At 43.9% G+C, this 26,888-nt stretch overlaps 1 protein-coding gene across 3 annotated transcripts in view; it reads right to left on the bottom strand.

Moving 5' to 3' along the window:
- The window catches only part of MACF1 (microtubule actin crosslinking factor 1), a 328,417-nt gene that overhangs the window by 269,291 nt on the left and 32,238 nt on the right, over positions 1-26,888 (bottom strand). Inside the window, exon 1 of one of the 3 annotated variants that reach the window (XM_068539572.1) lies at positions 12,590-12,689. The exons of the other annotated variants lie outside the window; for them this stretch is intronic. Coding sequence (XP_068395673.1) covers positions 12,590-12,641 — 52 coding nt within the window. The 5' untranslated portion in view covers positions 12,642-12,689. Of the gene's footprint in view, positions 1-12,589; positions 12,690-26,888 lie in introns of those variants that run through there. 3 annotated transcript variants of the gene reach the window in all.

Genomic DNA, 26,888 nt, shown 5'->3' with positions numbered 1-26,888 from the left:
GCAACATACAGAGTCCTCTGAAAGAAGGCAGAGCACAGTCAGGGAGATGTCCATTGCAGCAGTTCTGATAACAGCAACAACTTGGAAACAATCCAAATATTCAACATTTAACATAATGGCTAAGTGAAACCAGTATCAATATTATAATGTAAAATTATAATGACTATAAAGAAACACTAAAAAATCCTTATAATGTCACATGAAAAAGGCATATATATATATATATATATATACAACGAACTGAAAGAAGCCAAATATAAAAGGCCACCTGTTATATGATTCCACTTATATGAAATATCAAGAACAGGCTAGCGGGACTTCCCTGGTGGCGCAGTGGTTGGGAATCCACCTGCTAATGCAGGGGACGTGGGTTCGAGCCCTGGTCCGGGAGGATCCCGCATGTCGCGGAGCAGCTAGGCCCGTGTGCCACGGCTGCTGAGCCTGCACTCTAGAGCCCGTGAGCCTTGACTGCTGGGTCCGTGTGCCACAACTACTGAAGCCCACACACCACAACTACTGAAGCCAGCGTGCCACAACTACTGAGCCTGCGCTCTAGAGCCCACATGGCACAACTACGGGGCCCGCATGCCGCAACTGCTGAAGCCTGCGTGCCGCAACTGCTGAGGCCCACGTGCCTGGAGCCCGTGCTCCACAACGGGGGAGGCCACCGCAATGGGAGGCCTGCGCACTGCAGTGAAGGGTGGCCCCTGCTTGCCACAACTGGAGAGGGCCCATGCACAGCAAGGAGGACCCAATGCAGCCAAAAATAAATAAATAAATATTTAAAAAAAAAAAAAAAAAAAAGAACAGGCTAGTGAGCAAGCAGATTAGTGGTTGCCAGGGGTTGGGGGAGGGGAGGGGAGGGGAGGGGAGGGGAGGGGAGGGGAGGGACTGCCTAATGGGTATGGGATTTCCATTTGGGGTCATGAAAAAGTTCTGGAACTAGATAGTCACGATGGTTCTTCAACACTGTAAATGTACTTAATGTCAATGAATCGTACACTTTAAAACTGTTACAATGGTAAATTTTATGTCATGAGTATTTTACCACAATAAAAAAACTGGATTGAAAAAAACTGTATATACAGACCAGGATCATAATTGTGTAAAAGTAAATATGGATCAGGGCTTCCCTGGTGGCGCAGTGGTTGAGAATCTGCCTGCCAATGCAGGGCACACGGGTTCGAGCCCTGGTCTGGGAAGATCCCACATGCCGCGGAGCAACTAGGCCCATGAGCCACGGCTACTGAGCCTGCGCTCCGCAACAGGAGAGGCCGCGATAGTGAGAGGCCCGCGCACCGCGATGAAGAGTGGCCCCCGCTTGCCACAACTAGAGAAAACCCTCACACAGAAACGAAGACCCAACACAGCCATAAATACATACATACATACATACATACATACATACATACATACATACATAAATAAAGTAAATATGGATCAGAAAGGAACACTGACAAGTCCCAACATCTGTTAAATTAAAGTGGGACTTCGCTGATGTTAAGATGATAAATAAAAATCAGGAAAGGAAAATAAAAATGCCCGAAGCATACAGCCAGCCCTAAAGCCACAATCACAAACCTGCAAATAAGTGCCTACCCAAGTGGGGGACAAGTTACATAGCTCACCAGGCGCCAAACAGCAGGTGTGTGTGCTATGGGGTGAGGGAGAGAGGTCTCAGGCCCTCTTCAGCCCAGTCCTCTAATCCCCCTTAAAAACACTCCCTAGGGCTGAGAAACCATCTGTTTCAACAAAGCCTAGAGCCCTACAAGCATATTAACTCCTTCACTGCTGACCTCTTACAGATGGGCTTCACCCAATATTAAGTGCTTTTCATTTAAAAAAAAAAAAAATGCCTCTAAATGTTAGAATATAAGCTTTACCAGGAAAGGGACTTGATCTTGTCTTCTGGTATATCCTTAATACCCAGAATAAATCGATATCAGTGGATACTTAGTAAACTACTATTTGCTCCATGAATCCATGAAATGCCTCTGTCCTACAATAATTGTTTCATTTAGGCCTTGTTTTCTGAAGTCTCCCTCTTCTTTTCATTTGTCCTCACTTAAAGAGTCTGACCTGGTTTCCTCAAATTCAGTTGACCAACCAGTATTTGTCTGCTTATATACAGTGCAACTGGTCTCCTCAATATGTGGTTTATTGCTGGACCCCTGTGCATAGCCCAGCACACACGGTAGGTGCTCATAAATATTTGTCAACTGAAAGAAGGATTTGCTTTTGGTCACCATGCCTTGTAAGTGCTCAGTCTCCTCAAAAAGCTTACGGTTTCAATAGGAGACAAAACTAGAGTGTGGGAAAGTGACACATCGACGTGGACAATGATAATCGAGATGTCTTCGTGGAGAAGAAAGACCTGCAGTGAGGCTTGAAGGAATGGATGGATTTCAGTGAAGTATAAAGAACCAGGGCACTCCAGGTAAAGAGAACCGCACAGAAAGGGCAAGAGGAGATGAGGAGGCGGATCTGTCTGGGGCTAAAGGTGTGTTCCAGGAAATCATGTGAGATAAGCCTTGATAAGGAGGAAGGGGGTCAGAGCATAAAAGGTCTGTCTTACTTTGGGTAACAGAAAACAGTAGGGGGGGCTTCCCTGGTGGCGCAGTGGTTGAGAATCTGCCTGCCAATGCGGGGGACACCGGTTCGAGCCCTGGTCTGGGAGGATCCCACATGCCGCGGAGCAACTGGGCCCGTGAGCCACAATTACCGAGCCTGCGCGTCTGGAGCCTGTGCTCCGCAACAAGAGAGGCCACGATAATGAGAGGCCCGTGCACGGCGATGAAGAGTGGCCCCCACTTGCCGCAAATAGAGAAAGCCCTCGCACAGAAACGAAGACCCAACACAGCCATAAATATAAATAAATAAATAAATAAATAAATAAATATGCTTGTACTTTAAAAAAAAAAAAAAACAGTAGGAAGTAGCTGGCAGTGTTAACTGGAAGGGAGAGACAGGACACAGGAAACAAAATACGAGGCTGTCACAGTAATTCAGGCGTGAGGTAATGAGTGACCGGACAAGAGTCTTGCCAAAGGGAATGGGGAGGAAAGGGCAAATTTAGGAGAAATTCTGAAGAAACAAAAGAACTCGATGACAGAATGAAAATGGGGGTTGATGAAGAGAGAAGAGTCAAAGATGTCTCCAGGGTTTCTGATCTCGGAGACTAGAGAATGTGGGAACAGTTGTCAAAAATGGGGAAGAAGGGGGGGGAAGCCAAGCTGAGTTCGAAGCAGTATCCAAGTATGGATGTCCTGTAAGCAGTTGGAAAAAGAGAGATTAAAACACTGAGAGATTTTTATACACATAATGGAATATTATTCAGCCTTTAAAAAGAAGTAAATTCTTCATATGCTAAACATGGATGAACCTTAAGGATGTTATGCTAAATGAAATAAGCCAGTCACAGGAGGACAAATGCTGCATGATTCCACTTATATGAGGTTTTTAAAGTAGTCAAACTTAAAGAAGCAGAAACTAGAATGGTGGTTGCCAGGGGCTGGGGGGATGGGGAAATGGGAAGTTGCTGTTCAACCAGTATAGAGTTTCAGTCCTGCAAGATGAAAAAGTTCTAGAGATCTCCTGTACAACAAATGTTCATATAGTTAACAAAAATTTGTTACGAGGGTAGATTTCATGTTAAATAGTCTTTACTACATCTTTTTTTTTATTTTTTAATGGAGAGATTTTAAACAGTAGAAGACAGATATGGGAGTCTGCAATTTAAAAGAAAAGCTGGAGCCAGAAGAAATGGCTAGAGAAAGAAAAGAAGGTCAAGAGCAGCCTAATAATAATGCCAGCTATGTTTGTTATGTGTTTATGTGCCAGCCTTGTGTTAGGAGCTTTACCTATGCCGTTACTTTAGCCCTCACAATTTTATGTGGGAGATATTATTATCCCTGTTTTACAGATGAGAAAATTGAAGCTCAGAGAAAGTGAGTAGCTTGTCTAAGTCACTCACCTGGTAAATGTAGAAACTGGGATTTTAACCCAACCTAGCCTGGATCCAAAGCCCATGTTCTTCCCACCTCCCCACACTGCCTCACCCCTTAGCAAAACTATGAGAGTGAGTCAGAAGAAGGAAAAGATCCAGCAAAGGCAGACAAACAGCAATCAGATAGGTAAAGGAAAACCAAGAAATGCCCTCATTGAAGCTAGTAGAATATTTTAAATAGGCAGGGATGTGATCAACAGTGTCAAACGCCAACACTCGACATAGAACGAAGTCAACACATGAAATCTCTCTGTAGAGTCATGTAAAGATGGAGCCCTGGGCCAGGTACTGTAGTCCAGAGAATTTCAAAGAAACAAAAGTCCTACCCAGACCTAAATGGGCCTCTTCTCTCCCTCTTATCACTGACAGACACCTGGGGCTGCTGGTCTCAGCTACTCCACAGGCCTCATGCCAAGGTGCATCATCTGACCAGTCCCAGGAAATATCAACCCAAACACAGAACATTGCACAACCCGGGGTCGGGTTCAACTTGAGCTGTGGGGAGAGTGGATCTCCACTCAGGCTATAGTTCAACAAAAATTTGTTTGTTTCTAAAACCAAACTCTCTTTTAGAAGAATTGCACATGCCTGCTCTCTTTATTTCTTCTCTTATCCTAGACAAATAAAATCAGGTACATACAGCCCCACCTTAGCTGCAGCCTTACCTCCCTATAAATGACCTTTCATTCTGCTGCCAGAGTTATACTTCTCCCCCACCAAAAAAACTCCTGTTTATATCATTCCTCTGCCTTAAAAATACTGAGTGCCCCCTACTACCTACATTATTCCTTAGCCTTTTATAACACAGGCTCAACTTTCCATTCTAGCCTAAACAACTACCCATTCTCTCCAGCTTCCTACTTCACAACACTTCTCACCTTCCCCAGAGGAAACAGAGACCTTCGTGAGTCTATTCCTTTGCACACCCTGTTGTCTTCCCAGAATATCTTTTCTTCCTTTTTGACTGGCAAACTCTATCTAAGTTCAAGATTCAGCTTAAATACCAACTCCACTGTAAAGTCTTCCCAGTCCCCCACCATCTGCCCCTAGTAAATCACTCCACCTCTGTCCTCACAGCACTTTGTTCATATTTCTATAACAGCACCAGCCACAAATATATTTATATATCTCCATCCCCACTAGGCTGCGTATAGGACTGACTACCCCTCAAGGACAGGGACTGTCATTTATCTTCGTATCCCCAATGCCTTGTACAGGGCCCGGCATAGAGAAGGTTCTCAATGAAAGGAAGGAAGGAGACAGATAATGGGGGCTTCCAGTGAAACAGACAGGAAGCATGAAACATTATCAGCGAGTGAAATAGTTAATTGATAACAAATTGTAAAAAATGATCTTCCACATCAAAAGATTCCAAAATACATCAAACCAGGAAGTCTAAAAGGTTCCTGCCACCCCACAATGAGCAAAAGACGCTGTTTAGCAACTGGTATTCATTCAGAGGGACCATCCCCACAGTTGTTGTAATGAGGAACATACACAGTTAGGACAACTAGCCTGGGGTTTCTCTAGGAGAGTAGCCAAAAGAAACTGTGGCAGAATAGTGCAGACAAGAGCCTTACCTTTCAGAACTGCCTACTTCAAAAAAACACAAGACCAAGGATGGGGGGGAAATGATAATTTATTCTTTGCTAGCATATAGGCTCACTCTCTGAGAAAGAGGGAGAATATAACACTCATCCCCTGTTGTAACCAAAAAAAAAAAAAAAGCCCCATCCCACCACAGAACTAACCCACACATTTGAGAGTCTAGAGTACTAACCATTACATCATGGAACCCCATAGTCCCCACACATTTCAAACCAGCACAGAATGCCCCTCTCCAGCCCAGTGGCAAGCAGTAAGCCTAAAAATATACAATTAAGGAGGGGATATACTTTAATAGTACAAAACTGCCAAGCATCCAAAAAGTATAGGATATACTGAGGGTCTAGCAGGTGTAAAAGGTGTTGACAGATCTTACTCCAGAAGCATGCAGACTCCTGAATTCCTTGCAGAGGAGAGAACCAACCCATTGTGATAGGTTTGCTTAAGGGCTCTGGGAACGAGAGAGGCAGGCAGTTCTCACTGGGAAGGATGCAATCCTGGGGGTGACTCAAGCCATCTTCCACCATCCTGGATGCTGTCGGGATGTTCTTATTGACCCCGGCACACAAAGCCCCACACATGTGCCTTCCTTCTCTCAGTCCTCAAGCTAATCCCCAAACACCATCTATCCAGTCTATCATCAGCTGGAAAACCCCACATTGTCTGCTGCAGGATGTCAACTCCAAGTCAGAAACAAGACTGTACTCTCATCATAACCTTAAGGGCTGTCAGTCCCAAGTAACAGAAGCCAGTTTGCACTCGACTGCAGTATGTTGATTTAAACACACAGCACCATTTCCATTTCTTCCAGAGGCAGACACCTACCATAAGCAAGCGTGATGACACAGTAGAATTTGTCAGCCTATTATATCAGGTTAAGCTGGTGCAATTTACTAGGTAGATGCTAGCTCAGTAACAACAGCAAAAGAAAAAGAGAATCTCAACCTTGTACCAATCTGGGGTTCCAATGTGGGATCTCTATACAGCATTGATTAGGTCATTCTTGGTACTACAGTTTCCAGATCAACATTATGGATCTCTCCTGATAGAAAAGGAAAAGGTACTACGGTGGGGAGAATCAGTGAAGCCATTTTTCAATGAAGGTTGGAGCTGCTGGGGAAAAAGCTTCAGAGTAAGACAGTGCAGTGATATGATGATGACATGTGGGAGCTGCTAAGTGAGAGAGACGCTTGGCACCTGTCCCATGATGAAATTAACTGGATAATAAAACATCTGAACCAGCTGGCCACTAAGCTCTAATACAGGGCTGTCCCCGGAAGGCAAGGGCCGAGAGCCATCAGAAAGGTATTTAAAGGGCTACAGGTAACCTCAGTAGCTTTTAAAGGTGAAATAAAGTTAAAAACCAACATCCAGAGCTCTGAATATATGTATTAAGACCAGTAATTCCACTTCTAGAAATCTATCCAAAAAATATAATCAGAGATGCACAGAAAAGTTTATTTACAAGGATGTTCATTATAATATTATAGCACTGAAAAATTAGCAAGGTACACGCCCCACAATTGGGGAACGTTAAATAAATGACCCTTACATTTGATGAAATTCCACACAGCTGTTAAGAAATGATATTGCAGACAAATAGTTAAAGGCATAAAAAAATAATACAAAATAATAAATGGCAAGACAGAACTAAATTACGATAACAAATATATAAAAACACAACATTATATATAGAGAGAGAGATAGAAAAAGACTTGATGAAAATACGATAAAATAGGAACATACTGATCTTTGGGTTGTAGGATTTTAGTAATTTGGGTGTTTCGTTTTTCTATTCTTTCTATAAGGACAAAATACCGCATCTATTTAATTGCAGGGGGCGGGGGGGAATCTAAGTTTTTTTTCCTAGGGTTCTTTATTAGTCACACTGAAGAGGGGAGAAAAGTCCCCCAAAAAAGGCCACTTTAGGAGGCCCCATGTCAGGATGTGAGGGCTTGTCCTGCTAGCCCAGATGTGCCAACTGGGAACAGGCTTCCAGGCTGGTCAACTGAGTGGATGTCCAAAGTAAAGCTGTAAGATAATGAGAAAGATGACTTGACAAACACATCAGAACTAAGAGAACCAAAAATAAGCATGCCTCCTCAGGAGTCACCTAGTTCACTTATTCAACAACGTTGCCGCTGCCCAAAATATACCTGGAACCCCTCCTTTGGAAGTGCCTACAGACTAGTAGTACCATCTTTCCAATGTCTTCCAGAGCAGTACATTTCATTCTTTGAGACTGGAGTTAATGTTTCAAAGAGCCAATCTTGGATAATATCATTTTTTGACCAAAAATTAGGTACGACTATAAAATGAGTATGGAATTTCTTATGGGCATCACAATCTGGCGCTGAAGAGAAAAACTACAAAAAGGATTTTATAAATGTATAGAGCATGGGCACCACTGTCAGAGTTGTTTTGGTATTTTTCTTTTTTTAAACTGTCTTTGGTGACTACTGAAGGACACTTGGATACATGAGTTTAGTGTAATTCAGTTCTTCAAATGTTTCTTTCATGCCTAATTTGTGCCAGGTACTATGCTGGGTCAGGAAGATACAAGAATAAATGAGACACAGTTCCCACCTTTAGCAACAGTATAGCTAACATCTCCTGGGATCTTAATCGTGCTAGATGTTATTACATTTACTGTCTCATTTAACTGGTGAGATAAATTCTATTATCATCCCCATCTTACAAATGAAGAAAAAAAAAAAGAGGTTTACAGAAGTTACAGGAAGCTTGCCCAAGAAGTAAAGACTACCAGGAAAAATCAAATGTTTAATAAAGTAACTATACCATAATGTGATATCCTTAAAATAAATGTTTAAAGTGCTATAGTAACACAGACGAGAAAGAGAGAATAAATTATATGTGGAACTGCAAACAAAACAAACAAACAAAAAACCATGGAGGGAAAGTAAGACTGAGCTAGGCACTAAAGGATAACAGAAGTTTGACACAAGGAGAAAAGGATAGTGGTCTTCCAGGCAGAGGGAACAGGACAGTATATATATGCAAAGGAAGAGAAGGGTGAAAGTACATGGGTATGTTGGGGTACATTTGCTTTAAAAAGTCAGCTATTATCCCACAGACCTAACACAAATTTTTCTTAGCAAAGGCTAGAGAACCACTTTCTCATTACTCAACCTCACCTATCTCTCTGCCTCCCTAATTAATCCCTAATTACCAGTCACAGCACAGGCCTGCGCTCTGCCAAAGGGCGGGACTTGGGCCAATAGTTCAACCTGTCGTGCCCACAAAAGTGGTGCATCTAGGCAAAAATCATTCAACAGCTGTGGGTGCTGGCAAGCTTGACAAATAAAGGTCAAAGCCTTCCAGAGGAAACAGGAGCAATGGAATATACTGCACCTCAATCCTGGCATCAAAGCATCAAAGATTCACAGGAAATTGGAGACAGGAACTTCAAGACTTACACAATGTCTCTATTCTCCCACAGGGCTCCCTTCAACAGTTACCCACTAGATGGAGGAGTGCTGCAAGCTGAACCATGTCAAGAAAAGCAAAGTCAGTAACTAAACAAAGAGGGGAGCCAATTACCTGCTTCCGTCAGGCCCTCCAGAATACACAAAGGTACAGGTGAAATGAAGAAGGGGAGTAGCTATTCACCATAATCAGGGGACAGTGGGTGAAACTCAACCCAGAGGAGAGTTTGACAAAGGCCACGGTTTGTGTCTAAATGTTGGCCTGTCAACTCAGAGTTGGGGGAATACTTATCTAACACCTGTAGCAATGTTCCAGAAATGATTATAAGGACTAAACCAAAACAACTACATGCCCTCGTTCCGGGCACCTCTCCCACCCGAAAAAGAGTCAGGTTCTGAGAGACAAGGGAGTTAATCAGACGCTTTCTTTGAGTGAACAGGACAAACTGCTGTATATTATACATTTTATGCCATAAAGACTATTATACAGTGTATATATGTGAATGAAGGATTAGAAAACTGAACACAGCTCAAGGAGGCTAGTGTGGAGAGAGAAGATCTATTGCCCTCACTCCAAAGCACCATACTGCTGCTGTCGCTCAGAGGAAGGTACCAAGTGTGTTTCACACATACACTCAGACTTGGGTATTCTCCCTACTTCATATGGTCCCCAGTATCAGACAGCTACACAATACAGCCATCTCGGCTGCTATACTCCCAGGCACTGTTATCTCCTCAGCAGGACAGATGACCCTGCTCTCGGGCCAGCCAAGCTTTGGTTGTACCACTGTAAAGAGCCTATGTTATGGGAATATTATAAGCGCTGCACAGATTAATACAGGGAAGTGCTCAGAACAGTGCCTAGCCCATAACTAACATTTGCTGAGTGCATAATATTTTCAAGAATATCACTAGTGCTGCTGTCTTCCAGTCTCAACAATCAGTGAGATCAAGTAAGACCTGGAACCAAACATGTGGATGGGTGACTAGGGCTACAACTCCTCAGTCAGAGGGTGTCCTGATCCAGCTCATCCTGGACCAGTGCGGGCACAAGACTCACTGTGATTCAAACAAGTCTCTGGGAGGAACAGGAGAAAGAAGAGGTAGAACATTTGGTAAATTCCGACCACATACCAGACACTGAACTAAGTGCATATGTCTTCTTACTTATGTCCACAGCAGTAAGTGTTTCTGAGTTCACCTTAGACGTGCAGAGCCAAAATAACACGGCAGAGAGCCCCAGTGTCTGGGTAGGAAGAGTGGAGCGGGAGCTGCTGTGGTCATTTCTCTTCTCTGGTTTCGGCCCCATACAGGACACCCACTATGACAGGTACATCTAGTCTGTCACTCATTCATTCCTAGCCATGTTATTCATTCATTCCTAGTAAAAACAGGGCAAAGGAAGGAGAAAAACAAACTAACAAACTTTATAGGTGAACTGAGAAAACAAATGATTGCCAAGCTGGTTTCAATATAACGTCTTCCAAAAGCAAAAATATGTATGTAGCGTGTAACTTCAAACCTCTACAGCCCTGAGAAGATCAAATCAAGAGCTACTTGTTCCATTAGTCCCCTGAGAAAGTCAGGAGAGTTACAGGAAACTGGGGACCAAAACAACTCCTATTTAGGGAGTAAACATCCCATGCATGTTTTATGGGAGGAAAACAAGAAGTGCCCCCCACCCCTGCACTTTGTTCCTGAAGCACATACAGCAGAGGAAGACAGAGTTATGAGTGGAATGGTCTCCTGAGAACCTCAGGAATCCACTTAGGTCACTGCTAAGCCTGATCCACATAGGCTGTGGCCATCCTATTGTGGTTCACTGCTCCTGTAAACCCTTGACCAAAGGGGAACCAAAAGGAAAAGTTATATTAACCCCCTATAGTTTCCACCCACCGCCAATACGTCTTTAGAAAGTTCTGGCCCTTTATCAGAAGAATGACAGTAAGGATAACAGGGAATAAAACTATATTAAGGAGATCAGCGTCCAAGGAGAGGCCTAGGATTCCTACTCTGAGGCTTTTCTTCTCCTGAAGGAATAGGCAGGTTAATTAAGTTTGATAACCCTTCCATGAGTTTTGTAAACACAGGAGAAAAAAGGCTCCTGCTGTTGGGTGGGCTTCATGCCCGGGAATACAGAAGGATCCCCTAGGACAGGAAAGAGGGCAAGAAAAGGGGCTCTTGTACGGGACAAGGGTACAGTCCTGCACCTTCGTACAGTCCCCAGCAAGGCCCAGGAACCGGAAGAGTCACTGAGAAGCGCCACTGGTTTCTGTCCCCACCTGCCATCTCTCCCCCATGAGTCTGGATAAAGGAGTTCAGACTCTTCCTGGCCTCTCAAAACTTCCTTTGACAGGGAAGCAACAGTTGATGTTGCTCATTCTTGCTAAGACCTGTCTGATGCGTGATGAGCTTGGAGAGCCCTCAACCTAAAAGCGATTGGCTCCAGCTGTCAGAAGTTCTGGAAAAAATGTTTGTATGGCATGGGGGGAGAGACAAGGGAAGAGAAGATAGAGATCAATGGAACAATACTTTTTAGTTGTATATCCCTTTGTAGCATACAAAGCTCTTCATGTATATGTTCTCTTAGAAACTGTTCTTCTACAGATAATGAAAGAAAGTAAAATATCTATAGACCCTGGCAGGATGTGAGTCCAGATCGCCTGCCATCCCCCTCAACTCTGAAGGAAGCAACTTTACCCTTTTCCTCTATTTCCCCTGACTCTCTCCACACCCCATGGTCACTCTGGGTCCAGAACCCTGACTGCCAATGGAAGAAGGATGGTTTGAGCAGCTTCCTAAGAGATGGAAATAAAACTACCTATTAATAAGAAAAAGGGAAGTAAAAAGATTTCATTCATTTTCCTCCTTAATAGCCAAAAAGAGTCTTGCATCATCATACCTGGGAGCATTTTTCTCATATATTATATAATCAGTGAAAAGTTTGCCAACCATGCAAAGCAAACACTAATCCCTTTAAATATTATTTTAGTAAAAAGCTGTCCCCTTTAAAGTCACTGATTTACCCTTTACAATGGCGTCTCTGCCCTATCAACCTGCATTCCTCCTCCCCTCCACAACCATTCCTGACTCCATGTTCTCTCTCCAGATGGGGCTCTGACTCACTGTAGACACAGGCGAGTGGAAAATCTGGCCCAAGAACCCCAGCTACACCTAGGTGAGGCTGCAGGGCCCAAAGCAGGAGCCCTCCGCCCACCCTGCCGGGAGCACCCTGAGCGCTGCTGAGTTCAAGGGGCCGAACGTGGCTTCAGTGCCCATTCAAGCAAGAGAACAGGCTGCGGCTGGAGCAGCTGAGAGGATTCCCTCCCGTCACCCACTACTGCATTTACAAACTCTATTCCTTCTATGTAATTGCCCAAACACAGAAAAAACTATGGCCAGCTCTGAGTCAGAGGCCTTTCTAAGCCCCTAGGGATTGATGGAGAGTAAAGACCCCATACAACACACACCACAGCAAGTGTTCACACAAACAGCAAGGACAAAAGGTGGGGAGCCAGAAGCCCTGGAATACCTCTCAGGTTGTTGAGCCCCTCCAGGAACTTCTGGTACTTGTAAGCGTTCATGCCCCGGGCTTAGCTGTGTCGGCTCAGTGGCTGGAAGTAGGCACCTTGGCACAGTGACAGCTGAGAAGGGAGAGCTCCACTGCCGTCTCCTAGCCCCCAAGAACTGGACTTTGACCACACTTGCAAGTGACGTCACCAGAGGAGCCTCATTACATTACAGCCCTTTGTGCGCCCTCATTTGCTGCAATGAGCGGAAACACCTCCCCAGGATAGGCCAGCCCCTCCTTTGTGCAAATGAGTCAGGAGACCACAGCAGCCCCTGCCTACCATCTGCCACCTCATCTGCTACCTTCTCTTTAGACACCAGCCCAGGCTCCACTGGGATTACTGCTCCTCTGGTTTAAACTCTAGGGAGAGAGGCTTAAATGCTTCTCAGGACACCAGTTAGGGGCTCATCTAACATCTGAGAATGAAACTTTTAAAGGGCCACACTCACCATAAGAATGTCACAACACGAGTTCCTGGGCAAATATCACATGGCAATGAGACAGGTTTTACAAAATAAACAACCAACTCTGCACGCTCCTCACAGCAGTCATGTTTACAGACTGGAATACAGCCACACACAGACGAGGCACTGCATATGAACACAGTCCGGAGAGAAGCAGAAACTGTTCTGGGACGCCACTCCCCAAATGCTAAAAGCCCAATTCAGGGATGCAAGACCTTCCCCAAAAACAACAAGGGAGAAAATGCAGCCCAGACACCACCCGCATTCTCCCCATTCTGGGGCACTGTTTCACTCAGCTAATTTGTTTTTAGTTTGCTTTAGTGATGTCAGTAGCTGATGCAAATTTCCTTCTACTCCATCAGCCTCAAAAAGATGACTAACCCCCCCCACACACACACAAACAATTGTCACAGGCTCTTAGGATAAGCTACACAGATTATAATTAGAGGAAAAAATTAGCAAATTTCTTACATTTCTTCAAATTCCTTAGCATCTTCAAATTCCTTAGCATCTTTAAATTTCTTAGCATCTTTAAATTTCTTAGCATCTTTAAATTTCTCAGCATCTTTGTTGTAAGGCAAAGTAGTTCATCTGCATTGTTATATTCATCTTTGAAAATGTTTTTATGAAAGTAACATGTGAAAGTAACATACATATGAAAGTATGTAATTTTCATTTACAGATGAGAAAATACACAGAGTTAAGCAAACTAGCCAAAAGTCACACATCAGGCCAATAAGACAGCATGAAAAGAACATACATTTCCCAAACCTGAGCTAAGTATCCATGAGCAACAACCAAGTCAGACTCCACTGAACAACCCCTCATAAGAAAGACACCCCTCTCCCAGGTCTGAAGTTTTTCAGAGTAACCTGCCAGGCAGGCTGCCATTCAGTGACCTGGAAGAACTCACAGTGTGCCAAACACAATGTTCCACAGAACTCCCAATGATGCAGGCTGGATACAGGTGGAGAAACTGTATAAGTAGCATTGTGAAAACAAAGAGAAAAGGGAGGATGTCTACTTGAAAAGATCAGGCTAAATAAAATTAACAGCTGCTAAGATAATGGAAAGGGAAAATCTCTGGATAATAAAAATAACCAACCCAAGCTTTTGTGCCTTCCTATGCTACTAGTCGGTCAACAGTGCCAACAAGGTAGCCAGCCACTGTGAAGATCTTGAGTGTTAGGAGTCACGGGGCACACAACACATGGTTTCTTTTCTCAAAGAACCATTTAATGGGCAAGGTTAAAAGGGAGTTTAATGCTTACAGAGCATAACAGACAGTGGGAAACAGTAAACACATACACGCACACCAAATATAGATTCTACAATATACTACTCTGAGAATCAAAGTGTCTTTGAGGTCCCCTAGTCCAACAGACCAGGTGCCTTGGATTCCTCACCTCTGAAATGAAGCTGTGGATGAGAAAGGTAAACATTAAATGACAGTTCAGATCACATATGCCTGTTTCCTGGCTTTTTTCTGCTATTTCTCCTGGAAGAGTATGGATAAGAGAGCACAATGGAAATAACTTTGGTTATAGAGTCAAGATACCTGGATTCCAGAGTTTATCTCAAGATCCAACTTTGCCATTAACTAGCTATGTGAGCAGGAGCTCCAAATTCCTATAAAATGCTAGTTCTTGTTTTGTTTAGTTTTAGGCCACAAACTCCAGTCAGAATCTGATGAAAACTAAAGATACTCTCCCTAGGAAAAGGCACATATTCACCCACCTACAAACTTCTGTTTACAAGTGGATAGGGGTTAGTGAACCATAGGTAAAGAACCTCTGAACTGATTTCTAAGACCTCCTCTGTGTGAAGATCTGACAGCAATTAACATAGAACAATCTGAATGTAAGTACTGAAAAGAACAAGGTGTAAAGGAATGATCAATCAGCCCGGCAAGAGCTGGGCCCCCTTCCTTTAATGCCCCCGTAAAATTCTGAGACTCCTCCCACCTAAGGGAGGAAAGCAGCCCAGACAACAGGAATCTAACAGCAGGAACAACTGACTTTTAAAATAGCCACTTGAACTAAGTGCATTTAAAAGGCAACACATGCTAGTCTGTCATTTCCTCTGCATGTTTCACCATTGAAATTGTTTAGTAACATTTTATCAGATAAAAATTAAACAAAAACAAGGATGTTTAGAACTATGAAGTGAGTGATGGTTAACTTGAGGCTCTTGGGAAGCGGGGAGGGGGGACAGTGGCCTGGACTCCAGTTGTTTTCTTGCACACCAGGGACCTTTCCCCAGAATCAGAGCATTTCAAAGCACCATAGTCCAACAACTCTCTGTGCTCCTCGTGGCCATTCATCTTTTATCCTCATAGGTCCCATGATGGCGAACAGTGAGAGGTAACCTCGGGTGGTAAGAGAGAGTCTGCCATAAGTTCCAGACAGAGACAGACAAATGTGAAAGGCTCAGGATCTGGCAGTCTAACAGACACTCTGGCCAGCTGCTGACAAGGGGGAGCCCTGCTGTCTCCAACAGCCTTTACAAAGGCGCAGACACCAAAGAGCTGAGTGGAGCTTGACTGAATGCAGGCAGATCAGGAAGTCCAGACTTCAGTGCATGAGGTGTGGTCCTCAGGGCTGCTGACTCTATAGCGACAGGATGACAGCTAAAAAGGAATTACCTGCCCTGCCCTCGGGTGGGCTCAGGGACGCTGGAGCCCAGGTAGAGAGAAGGCCTGAGTCAGATTCAGGATATTACTCCTGAAACAGGAGAGCAAGTCTGCCAGCAGAGTTTCAGCTGAGGAGAAAGTTCGAGGCCCAGAAGGAGAGAACAAGTCCTATGTTGGAGTTCCCACAGTTCCCCAAAGCCTGTAGAAATCAAGACCTTCCATATTCCTTTGAGGCAACCTTTCTCTTAAAAACAAAGGTTGTCCTCCGACAAGGCACCCTCACGTCATCAGGGTCAGTGACACTAAATATGCACAGTTAAGGAATTCACCCATTCCACACACATCTGCTGCATACTCACCATGCACCAGGCCCCAACCTATGTGCCTGGAACACAGAACTCAGAGCCTAAGGAGAGAGCAGAAGGAAAAAGGAAGGAAACTGTCTCCTCAGACTCAGAGAAGATAAGGGTCATGCGTGGTCAAAGTGAAGGCCCAGCTGCTCACTCTCAACACCAGCCCTGAAGACAAGAGGTCTAGAGACATGAAAGGTAATGCTGCTTGGGATTTCCCTGGTGGTGCAGTGGTTGGGAGTCCACCTGCCAATGCAGGGGACGCAGGTACGATCCCTGGTCCGGGAAGATCCCACATGCCGCGGAGCAACTAAGCCCAATCGCCACAACTACTGAGCCTGCGCTCTAGAACCTGCGCTCCACAACTACTAAAGCCTGTGCGCCTAGAGCCCGTGCTCCACAACAAGAGAAGACGCTGCACCGCAACGAAGAGTAGCCCCCGTTGGCCGCAACTAGAGAAAGCCCGCGCGCAGCAACAAAGACCCAACGCAGCCAAAAATAAATAAATTTAAAAAAAAAAAGAAAGGTAATGCTGCTTAAAGACATCATTTTCTTTGAGGCAGGACTGACACCCTGACAGCCAGTTGCCACCGTTACCCCCAAGCAGCTGCTGACCCAGGAAGACAACAAAAATGTTTCCAGTGACTTAAGAAGCCAGTAACAAAAGCAGGTGCCAGGTTCACAGTCCTATTCAGGGAGCAACAAAGATCACTTTCTTCATTGTCTCCCCTGGCAGCAGTGTCTGATGGAGCATGGGGTTGAATTACACCTTGTCCCACTGGTCCTATACAGAGAAAATGAGTTTACCATCTGAAGAAGGGTTGTCCCCAGGGCCAAGGCTGTCTCTGCAGGGCTGAGGAACTGAAGACAAAAGAAGTCAGACCGCTTGCTTAGAAGGAAAGGACTGAAAGGGCAAGACAAAGGGAGGCTGTAACGGGAACTAAGTGCGGGTCCAAGGAGTTCTGCCCACCCTGCACTCAACCGTGGCCTGGAGAGGTACTTTGTGTGGTCAGACCTATACTAAGGCCCGACAACAGGCTTAAAGGGGGTTTGTGCTTTAGGCCATGGACCCTCAAACCAGCTCCCTCTCCTTGATCCTTTTCTTCTTGGCTGTGTGGTCCATGGAGAAATGGGTGAATCCTATGCATCCTCTCCTCCCTACAGTGATTACATAATAGTACAAGTCCAAACAAGGTTAAAAAAAAAAAAATGAGCAATTGGGAGGGAAGGCAGAAATACCTGCTTCCAGGGTGAATCTGAACCTGCATGACCTCAGATTATAGCCCCAACTGAAACTAGGTTTATAAAATCATAAAATAATGTAAAAGCCTCATTGCTGGGCACTCTGAGGACCTACGAAAAAGGTCAGAAGCAAGAGTCACCTACCACTGGAAAAAGGTTAGAGGTCTCCAGCAGAGAGACGGGAGGGAAGGAAATTTATCTCAACAAAAGCCTACTGAAACGGCTGCAGGTATGCAGGTGTAATAGAGATCAACAGCTTCCCCCCTCCAAGAACAGTCTCTCTCACCAACTCCATCAGGACCCAGACACAGCGGTACCTCCAAGTCAGTTAAAAGTAGGCGCCTGCTCAGGAGAACCACATTTAGTTATTCTGACAAAGGCGGGTGCGATGCTGTGCTTCTGGCTCAATTCACTTGGGCTCCTCCACCAGCAAATAAAACAGGTCTCCAAAAAGACAGGCCACCAACTTCCGGTAGCATTTCTTTGTTGCTTTTGAGCAGAGAAAGGAGGCAAAATAAACATTTTTGAGAGTCAGATTGCAGGTACTAAAAATAACACAATGGAATTCTCCTCTGAAGCTGTCTTTTGCTAACAATGAGGTTATACATATTTTTTTAAGTTCAAGACAGACTGCTTAGTGGTGATTCCAGGATGGCAGGGTATGAGTTCTGAGAAACTTCTTACTCTGAGTCTAAGATAACATACTGTTGGAGTACCCTACAATGTTAAGGAGGTACTAAAAGCATCTAGCAGACAGAACCTCAGTGAGGGTGTCAGCACAACACCTGTTTAATGAGTAGTGGGTACATATGTAGAGGATACATATGTATATGCTACAGTATTATCTATACTTGTTTATATGCTGGAAATAGTCATAATAAAAAGTTAAAGCAATGGATGAAACTATCCATCAAATTTACAAATATGCATATCCTTTGATCCAACAATTCCACACCTAAGAATTTTTCCTAAAAATATACATATGTAAAATGACAAGTGTACAACAAAGTTTTTCATTTTAGCATTTTGTAAGAGCAAAAGATTGGCAGCACCCTTAATGTCCATCAGTAGGGAAGTGGCTAAATAAATGATAGTACATCCATACAATGAAATAATAAGCATGGAGGAAAAAAAGGTCTATATGTGCTGATATGGATTAATAGTCAAGATACAATAAGTAAAAGAAAATGTCAGAACAGTGTGTATAGTACCTCTCATTTACGTTTTTAAAAAGAGGAAGGAGGAAGAATATATACAATTGAGATTCCACAAAGACAGGGATTTTTATCTGTTTTGTTCACTGTTTGTCCCCAGAGCCTAGCATAGTACCTAGCACATGCTAGGTACTCAATAAACATTTGCTGAATTAATTCCTTAATTCATAAGATATGTGAATGAATTCATAAGATATGTAAATGCACTTATCTCTGGAAGGAAGCACAAGAAACTGATAAACTGACCGTCTTCAGGGAGAGGAAAAAGGGTGGCTGGGGTGAAAAAAAAAAAAAAAAAAAGGCTTTTCACTGTATATCTTTTTGTACCTTTTGAATATTCAATTATGTGAACACGTTGCCTAGCCAAAAAATAAATGAGCGTTTAAAAGCCAAGAATTTGAGATTCTGAATCCTGATGCCAGCACTGCCGCTGACCACTGAACCTTCTCAAGCAGTCATTCATACATTCAACAAGCCTACCCTGTGTGTCTGCCCTGGGCCAAATGTGTAGAGCGCTGAGGATGGAGATGAAGAGCTCAGAGTCTCTTCCCTCAAGTAGCCAACAATCTAGTGAGGGAGACGAGCAAGTGAACCAAACACAATGTAGCGCAGCTGATGCTGATGAAGGTGCACAGAAGCGAAGAGAAGAGGAAGCAGGGAAGCAGGGAAGCCTGGGGAAGGCTTCCCAGAAGAGATGCTGCTGGAACTGGGACTTCAGGGCCAGAGGGAATTAGATTGATGGGGACAGGAGTGTCACAGACAAAGGAAACAAAGTAGAAACGTGAGAAAACATGATATATTTATGGAACTTAAAATAGTTTGATATGGATAGCGTGCAGGGTACACACTGCCCTGGAAGAATGATGGCAGGACATGTAAGCTTTGCACGCCATGCTAAAGAAACCATATCTCGTCCTAAAGACAATGGAAAGCCATTGAAAGGGTTTAAGCTTGGGAATGACTTTTCTGATGATCAGATTTTAATTCTAGAAAGAGCATTTAGCAGTAGTGAAAAGGAGGGAAGCAAAACAGAAGGGAGGAAGACTAGTTAGGACACTGTTATGGTTGTATGCTGAGAAATAATAGAATCTGAACTAAGAAAGTAGTATTGAGGATGGGAAGAAATGAAGGAATGTGAGAGTAAAATTACACAGCATTTGATCACTGTTTGAGTTAGGGTGGGGTAGGGTAGATGGACCAAGAGAGGGAAGACTGTCAAGTCACTTGTGTGACTGGGTAGAAGACAATGCCTTAAATAAAGGGAGGAACAGCAGGTTTCCTGGAAAGAAGATGAAGGGTTCAGTTTGGAACATGTTGAGTAAAAGATACCTATACAGTATCCAAAAGAAGTTCTCCAACACTCAGAGACAAGTGTCTGGAGCTCAGGAGAGAGATCAGGCCTAGCAGTTGAAGCCATGAGTATGAATAAGGTCACTCGAGAAAATTATGTAGAGGGCCAAAGACAAAATCCCAGAAAGCACCTTTATTTAATGGAAGATAAACCTGTAAACGAAGGAAGAAAACCAGGGAAAGATGAGGTCATAAAAGGTTAAGGATGGAGAGCTTTCAAGCAGGATGGAGTGTTTCATTTCATGGTGTCAAGTACCACAGAAAGGTCAGGTAAGATCAGGGCTGAAAAATTACCATTGGATTTGGCAATTAGGAGATGATTGGTGACCTTAACAACAGCAATTTCAGGAGAGCGGAGGGGGTTAAAAGCTAAAGGTCAGATATATACTACTCTTAAGAATCTTGGGGGAAACAAAGAACAAGTAAAAGAGGATTCTCACTTAACATCTCCTGTCTACCACTTCCCCTCCCATAATATTGATATATCTGAGTATTATTTTAAGAAAAATAAGTAGGAAAATGCGCAAAAAATAGTGTTCGCACTTTATTAGGTGTTAGCTGTAGAATGATAATAATCCAGTGTATTACTACTACTACAATAAAGCTGGTTCCACTTACTCCAGAAATCACCAAACATTTTGGGACACTTATGTGCCATATACAGAGCTGGCAATGTTGGAGATAAAATGGAGTTTACAATATAGTCCTCAACCTCTAGGAGCTTCCAATCTTGCAGAAGAAGACAAAGCATATGTACAAACAGGATGTTAAAGTACCATATAAATGATACTTTAAAAAACTGCCACTAGAATTTAGGAAACTAGGAACTAACTTCCAGTGGGGTGATCGGAGAAGGTTTCCTAGAGGACTTTGGGGTGGGTTATGAACAAGGGGTAAGATCTGTACAGCAGACACAGTGAGTGAAGACGCTCCAGAAAGACAGTCTTGTCGGGCTTCGATGTGAGGAGGTAGCTGGAGAGGATGCTGGGAAGGTTATTATGGAGGGCTTTAAAGATCAGGCTGAGGAGACTGAGCCCGGCCTCTCTGCTGACTGCTGCTCTGCAGTGCCCGCTGCCTGTGGGGCACTTCCACCCGGGCATGCCACAGCAACTAGAACTCAAGTTATTAAAAGTGAATCCACATCTTTCCTCCTCAAATCAATGCCTCCTTTGAATTTCCTCCTTTGAGTAATGGCACCATCCTTTGCTCAATCCACTATCAAGTCCTATCGGTTCTTCCAAATACCTCTCACAGTCACCTCCTTTATGCAATTGTCAACCTCTCCTGTCTAATTCTCACTACCTCTCACCTGGATTGCTTAAACAGCCTTAAAAAAAAAAAAAAAAAGGACTTCCCTCCTTCTCACCCAATCCATGTTGCACGTGCTGCTAGATCAGTCTTCCTAAAACATAGCCTTAATTCAATCATTCCAATAGATAAAACCTCTGACAGAAACAAAAAACCTACCACAGGCGGAAAAAATCTCAATGAAGTATAAAAACTCAACCACATGGTACAACTTTTATGGAAAGGGGTTTAGCAAAATATACCTAAAAATTTTTAAAGTGTCCAGTAACTTTTGACACAGCAACTTCACTCCTAGGAATTTATATAAAAGAAACGTGGTTAAATGTGCAAATACACACACACACACAAAGTATATTCATCCCATTGTTTATAACATCAAATGATGCAAAATTACCTAAAAGTCCAACAATTAGGGGGCCATCTCAAGTCTCACTGCACCACACACAGGAATATTGACAACAAGGTAAATTATGATACGAGTACATATTTTTGACACTGAAAGATTTTTACCATACAGTAAGTGAAGAAAACAAGTTACAAATAGTATATTTTTACAAATTTGTATTTATACGTATATATTTGCAGAAGAAAATGTATGAAAGAAAATACAGCAAAATACTTACAGTGGTTATCCAAAAGTGGTGGGATTTTAGGTGAGTTTAATTTTATAGTTTTGTTTATTGTTTTATAATTTTCATACAATAAACAAGGGTATTTTGTGAAATAAAAAGAGTAGAGCAGATTCTACCACAGCTAATATCCAACAGCAGCATAGCTCTTTTAGACTTTCCAAACATCCCTTATCTGGAGATAGCAAGACCTTTGTACACAATTCAACCAACCCAACAATTCAACCAATTATTATAGTACCAAAAAAAAAAAGGAAGAAGGCGGCACGGTCTGCCCTCATTGAACTCATGGTCTAGGGGAGCCAAATACACAGACAACTGTAGAACACGACGATAAGTACTATCACAAAGGGATGTATAAAGTACCATGAAAACTCAGATGAGGAGGTAAGTTAAATTTTTCCTGGAGAGAAGGAAAGAAGCTGGAACATCATAAAAAGCTAGTTCATTTTAGCTGGGATGAAGATTACTTAACAATATGAATAGGAGTTTGTGAAGCTGACAAAATGCAAAGAACATCCAAGGCATAGCAAACAACATAAACAAGGGATACAACTGAGAATCATACCCAAGCCAAGTCTGAACTTTACCTTGTGGAAGAACAGAAGGCAGTGAGCATTGGAGTTTTTAAGAAGAGATACAGCATGATAACTGACAGTCAGCCAAAGATGATGAGTGCCTAAAACAGGGCAGTGGCAGGACATGAAAGCAACCTAAGTGTCCATCGACAGATGAATGGATAAAGAAGATGTGGCACATATATACAATGGAATATTACTCAGCCATAAAAAGAAACGAAATTGAGTTATCTGTAGTGAGGTGGATGGACCCAGAGTCTGTCATACAGAGTGAAGTAAGTCAGAAAGAGAAAAACAAATACCGTACGCTAACACATATACATGGAATCAAAAAAAAAAAAAGGTTCCGAAGAACCTAGGGGCAGGACAGGAATAAAGACGCAGATGTAGAGAATGGACTTGAGGACACGGGGAGGGGGAAGGGTAAGCTGGGACGAAGTGAGAGAGTAGCACTGACATATATACACTACCAAATGTAAAACAGATAACTAGTGGGAAGCAACCACATAGCACAGGGAGATCAGCTCGGTGCTTTGTGACCACCTAGAGGGGTGGGATAGGGAGGGTGGGAGGGAGACGCAAGAGGGAGGGGATATGGGAATATATGTATACATATAGCTGATTCACTTTGTTATACAGCAGAAACTAACACAACATTGTAAAGCAATTATACTCCAGTAAAGATGTTAAAAAATAAAAATAAAATAAAATAGGGCAGTGGGTCCAGCCAGGATGGATGGGAGGGAAAGGATGGATGTGGAGATGTTTCTGCGCTAGAACGAATAGAACTTAGTGTCAGATGTGGAGAACGAAGGAAGACAAAAAAAAACAAACAAACCTGAATTTTCCAGCTTGGGCAAACAGGCAGAGAGTGATACTGGTATCTGAGATAGTGTATATACCAGTAGGAAGTGAAGCATGTTTGGGCAGGGAAAAAAAGGGGGATGAGGATAAGCTTGGTTTTGGATACGTTACATTAGAACTTCTATAGACTTCAAAGTGGAAAAAGGCAATAGTCATCTGGTAATACAATTTTGGACCTCAGGGGAAAGTTCGTATTCAGGGATTTTGATTTGAGAGTCATCACTGTACACGTAGACAATGTTGATAAATGAAATCACCAGAGTAGGTAAACTCGTCCAGGGAGAGCACACAATGAAGGGAAAAAAGGAGGCCCAAATATAGTGTCAAAAGCTGTGACAAGGGACTTCCCTGGTGGTCCAATGGGTAAGACTCCATGCTCCCAATGCAGGGGGTCCACGTTCGATCCCTACTTGGGGAACTAGATCCTGCATGCACGCCTCAACGAAGATCCCGAGCACCACAACTAAGACCCGGTGCAGACACAATAAAATATAAATAAATAAACACTTTTTTTAAAAAAAAGCTGTGACAAGGTCAAACGTGAGAACTGAAAAGAAACAGTGAATTCTGCAGGTAGGTCATCATAAGTGAGAGCGATTTCAGCTGGGCCGGTGAGCACAAAAGCCATGCTATCGTGGGTCAAGATGACTAAAGGAATATAAGAAAGGCTATTAAAGAGGTTTAGGGGTTTAAAAAAATAAAAAGCAGAGTTAGGTCGAAGAAGAGACAGCTTAAAAGATGTTTCTTCCTTAGGATGGAGAAAACTTATGAAGAGTCACTAGGTGGGGAGACACTAAGAATACAAACTATGTACATGCCCGGAGGACTGCCTCTGAAACAAAAGGGAATGAGGTGAGGACTGGGGAAGATTACAGAGAAGCTGAGAGGCAGAGCTGGGGACAGTGAAAGGCTAAATGGCTTGTTGAGAGTTTACAAGGTGGGGTGGGGCAGAAAGTTGGAGGAGAATGGTGAAAGTCTGGAATAGCTGCTGTAAGGAAAAGGAATGGGAGTCACCCAGGAGAGAACAGAGAGATTTCAGGGCAGGGTTGAGAGTCAGGCTGTGGCTGGAGCTCATGAATCTGTGAAGGAGCCCGTCAGCACAATGCTATGCCACAGAACTCAGCAGCTCCGTGGGGAAAGTGAACATGGGGGGAAGGCTTTGGGGGGAAGGACAGGAAGGTGTGGGAGAAAGAAAGAGACCTGAGAACGTCAGTGCAAGAGTGGCCATGCAGGACAGATGGGAGGACAATGACACCACGAAGAGGCTGAGAGGCTAGAAAATGAGCAGAGACCAGGTTTCCTGGGCATAAAGGGATGGGAAAAGTGGAAGAAAGGAGGTTGTGACCAGATTCTGGGATTTCTAAGAGGAGGGGGGGCAATTTCAGGTCACCTCAAATCTCTTCCCCAAGAAACTTAGCCAACTCCAAGACCAACGTTGATGCCATGCTGCCTTCCAAGCCCTGCTCTGATGTGTAAACTAGTTCTTCAAATGGGACTGACACCTCTTAGGTTATCAGAAGGAATTCCAGTGAGAGAGTGGCAGGGTTGAGTTCTTCTCCTAAGCACCTTCCTTCCTGGACTTTAAGATTTGATCCAGATCTCTGGGTGCAACATCAGTAACTATTCTTTTTATTAACAGGGAGATTTGGGAGTTGTCGTGTGTGTGGAGTTGCTGAAAATAAAAGTTTAGGAAACTGCCCAGCTGCAAGTTTAGCAATCCCCCCAGGGCCCTAGAGCCAGCTGATATAGGACAAGAGTCACTGTCCTTCTCATGCCAGGGCCTTGGATCCTTCCCCCAGTGCTAACTTACAACAGTAAGGGTGACAACTCGAGCATAATCATCATATTCAACAGGGAAGCAGAAGCTGGAGGTCTGCTAATAAGGTTAAGTGACATCCAGGAAAGAGAAAAGTGAGTTCACTTCCCTTCACTTGCAAAAACTGAATCTAAATCTTGTCTCACAAGGACAGGAAAACCTAAACAAGCTACTCACTCGTTCCATAAAGATCTGGGCTCCCATCCAGCTTATTATCCCAGCCTGTACAAAAGAAAAAGATTCAAATCCTCTCAGAGGGGCTACAAATGAAGCAGAACACTGTCACCAGAAGGGACTGCTGACTTATAGCGCTGACTCACTGTAAGAGCCCCAACTTCCTTTCAAGCCTTCCCCTATCACCCAAAAGACAAAGGGTACAATGATTATAAAAGACTCTCTCTTACACTAAAGTACATCGATGGAAGAAACGAGCATTCAAGGGTGGCTGCCCATCTTCATAAGCTTCTGGAACTTGGCCCCCACATCAGCCTGGTCAGCGATTCCATTGGGACTGAGGTGGGTGGGCCCTGCTATATGCGAGACAAAAAAAAGTAACTCCCAGTGTTTGTTTCATGCAGCTCTGGTTCACCTTCACTTGGGTCACCGCTTTCTTCTGCTCACAAACACTTAGTTGTCTCTGAAAAGTAGGTCATCGCCTTGTGGAACAAGCTGGAGGGGGAGCTAAGACCCAGCCTATCACTCTAGCAGGCCTGGAGAGGCCCAAGCCGTGTCTAGGAGACCAAGACCAGTCAACGGCGGGCATGCCAAGAGCGCTCCAGGCACTGCAGGAGGCATCCTGGCTACCGCCATTCCTAGGTGGTGATTCAGCAGGCTGGCAGAGCAGAAGACGCCCGGGATTTGAGGGTGAGGCTCATGTCAGCCCAAGGAACACCTGTCCCATTGTGATGGCTAATGCGGTGTCCCTGATCATCCCTGAATGGAGGGAGCAAGAGGTGAACAATGAGACTGCTAAACTCTTCCCCACGGCCCATACGGTCCCTCTGTAGAATACCAAGCATTGCTCAACCATAAATGGAGCTGTCTGGGCTTCTCCCCACTCCTTCTCCCAAATATTTTCTTCAGGACACCCAAAAATAAACACTGCTCCTTCCTTACCCATGAGCTGGAGAGAGGCACATTCTTAACACTGTAAGCTGTCACCTGAGCATGCCCGACAAAGAAGGGGTTAAAGTTTTTAAGCAGGATACACCTTGTTCCTAGGCCCAAATACTCCATCCATCCAGAATTCTGAGGTGGGAGAGACTCCCCGTCAATCCTCCTCCAACCCCTAACGGGCTAGTTCACTAAATATAGGATATGGCTTCAAAGTCGAAAAGAAGGGGCCCAGGGAGATGCGGCAACAGAGGGCTGGCAGTTCGGGAAACAGTTACCAGAGGGTCAGCTGTCCAGCTGGCGCTGGAATCTGAAAACTTCCAAATCTAACAACTGCCTTTCTCAGCAAGAATCAAAAGTATGTGAATCAGCTGTGGAGGATAAAGGCTGCAGAGCCCAGTTTCAGAAGCCAGTAGCAAACCACTTCCTTAGCCACTGTTCCCAACAAAGAGCAAACTGCCAGCAGCTTCACCTTCAGACCAGCTAGCAGCTCTAAGAGAAATGGGAAAAGGAGTTAGTTCTCTCTCTGGCCAACAGAGTGCAAGCATCTCTCTCTCTCTGTCTCTCTTTCTCTGTGTCTCTCAGTCTCTCTCTATGTCTCTCTGTGTCTCTCAGTCTTTCTCTATGTCTCTGTCTCTCTTTCTCTGTGTCTCTCAGTCTCTCTTTCTCTGTGTCTCTCAGTCTCTCTCTGTGTCTCTCA

The sequence above is a fragment of the Eschrichtius robustus genome, chromosome 3 (assembly GCF_028021215.1).
Source record: "Eschrichtius robustus isolate mEscRob2 chromosome 3, mEscRob2.pri, whole genome shotgun sequence".
NCBI classification, from domain to species: domain Eukaryota; kingdom Metazoa; phylum Chordata; class Mammalia; order Artiodactyla; family Eschrichtiidae; genus Eschrichtius; species Eschrichtius robustus.
Note: the sequence above shows the minus strand (reverse complement) of the source record. Positions and strands in the feature narration are given on the sequence as shown.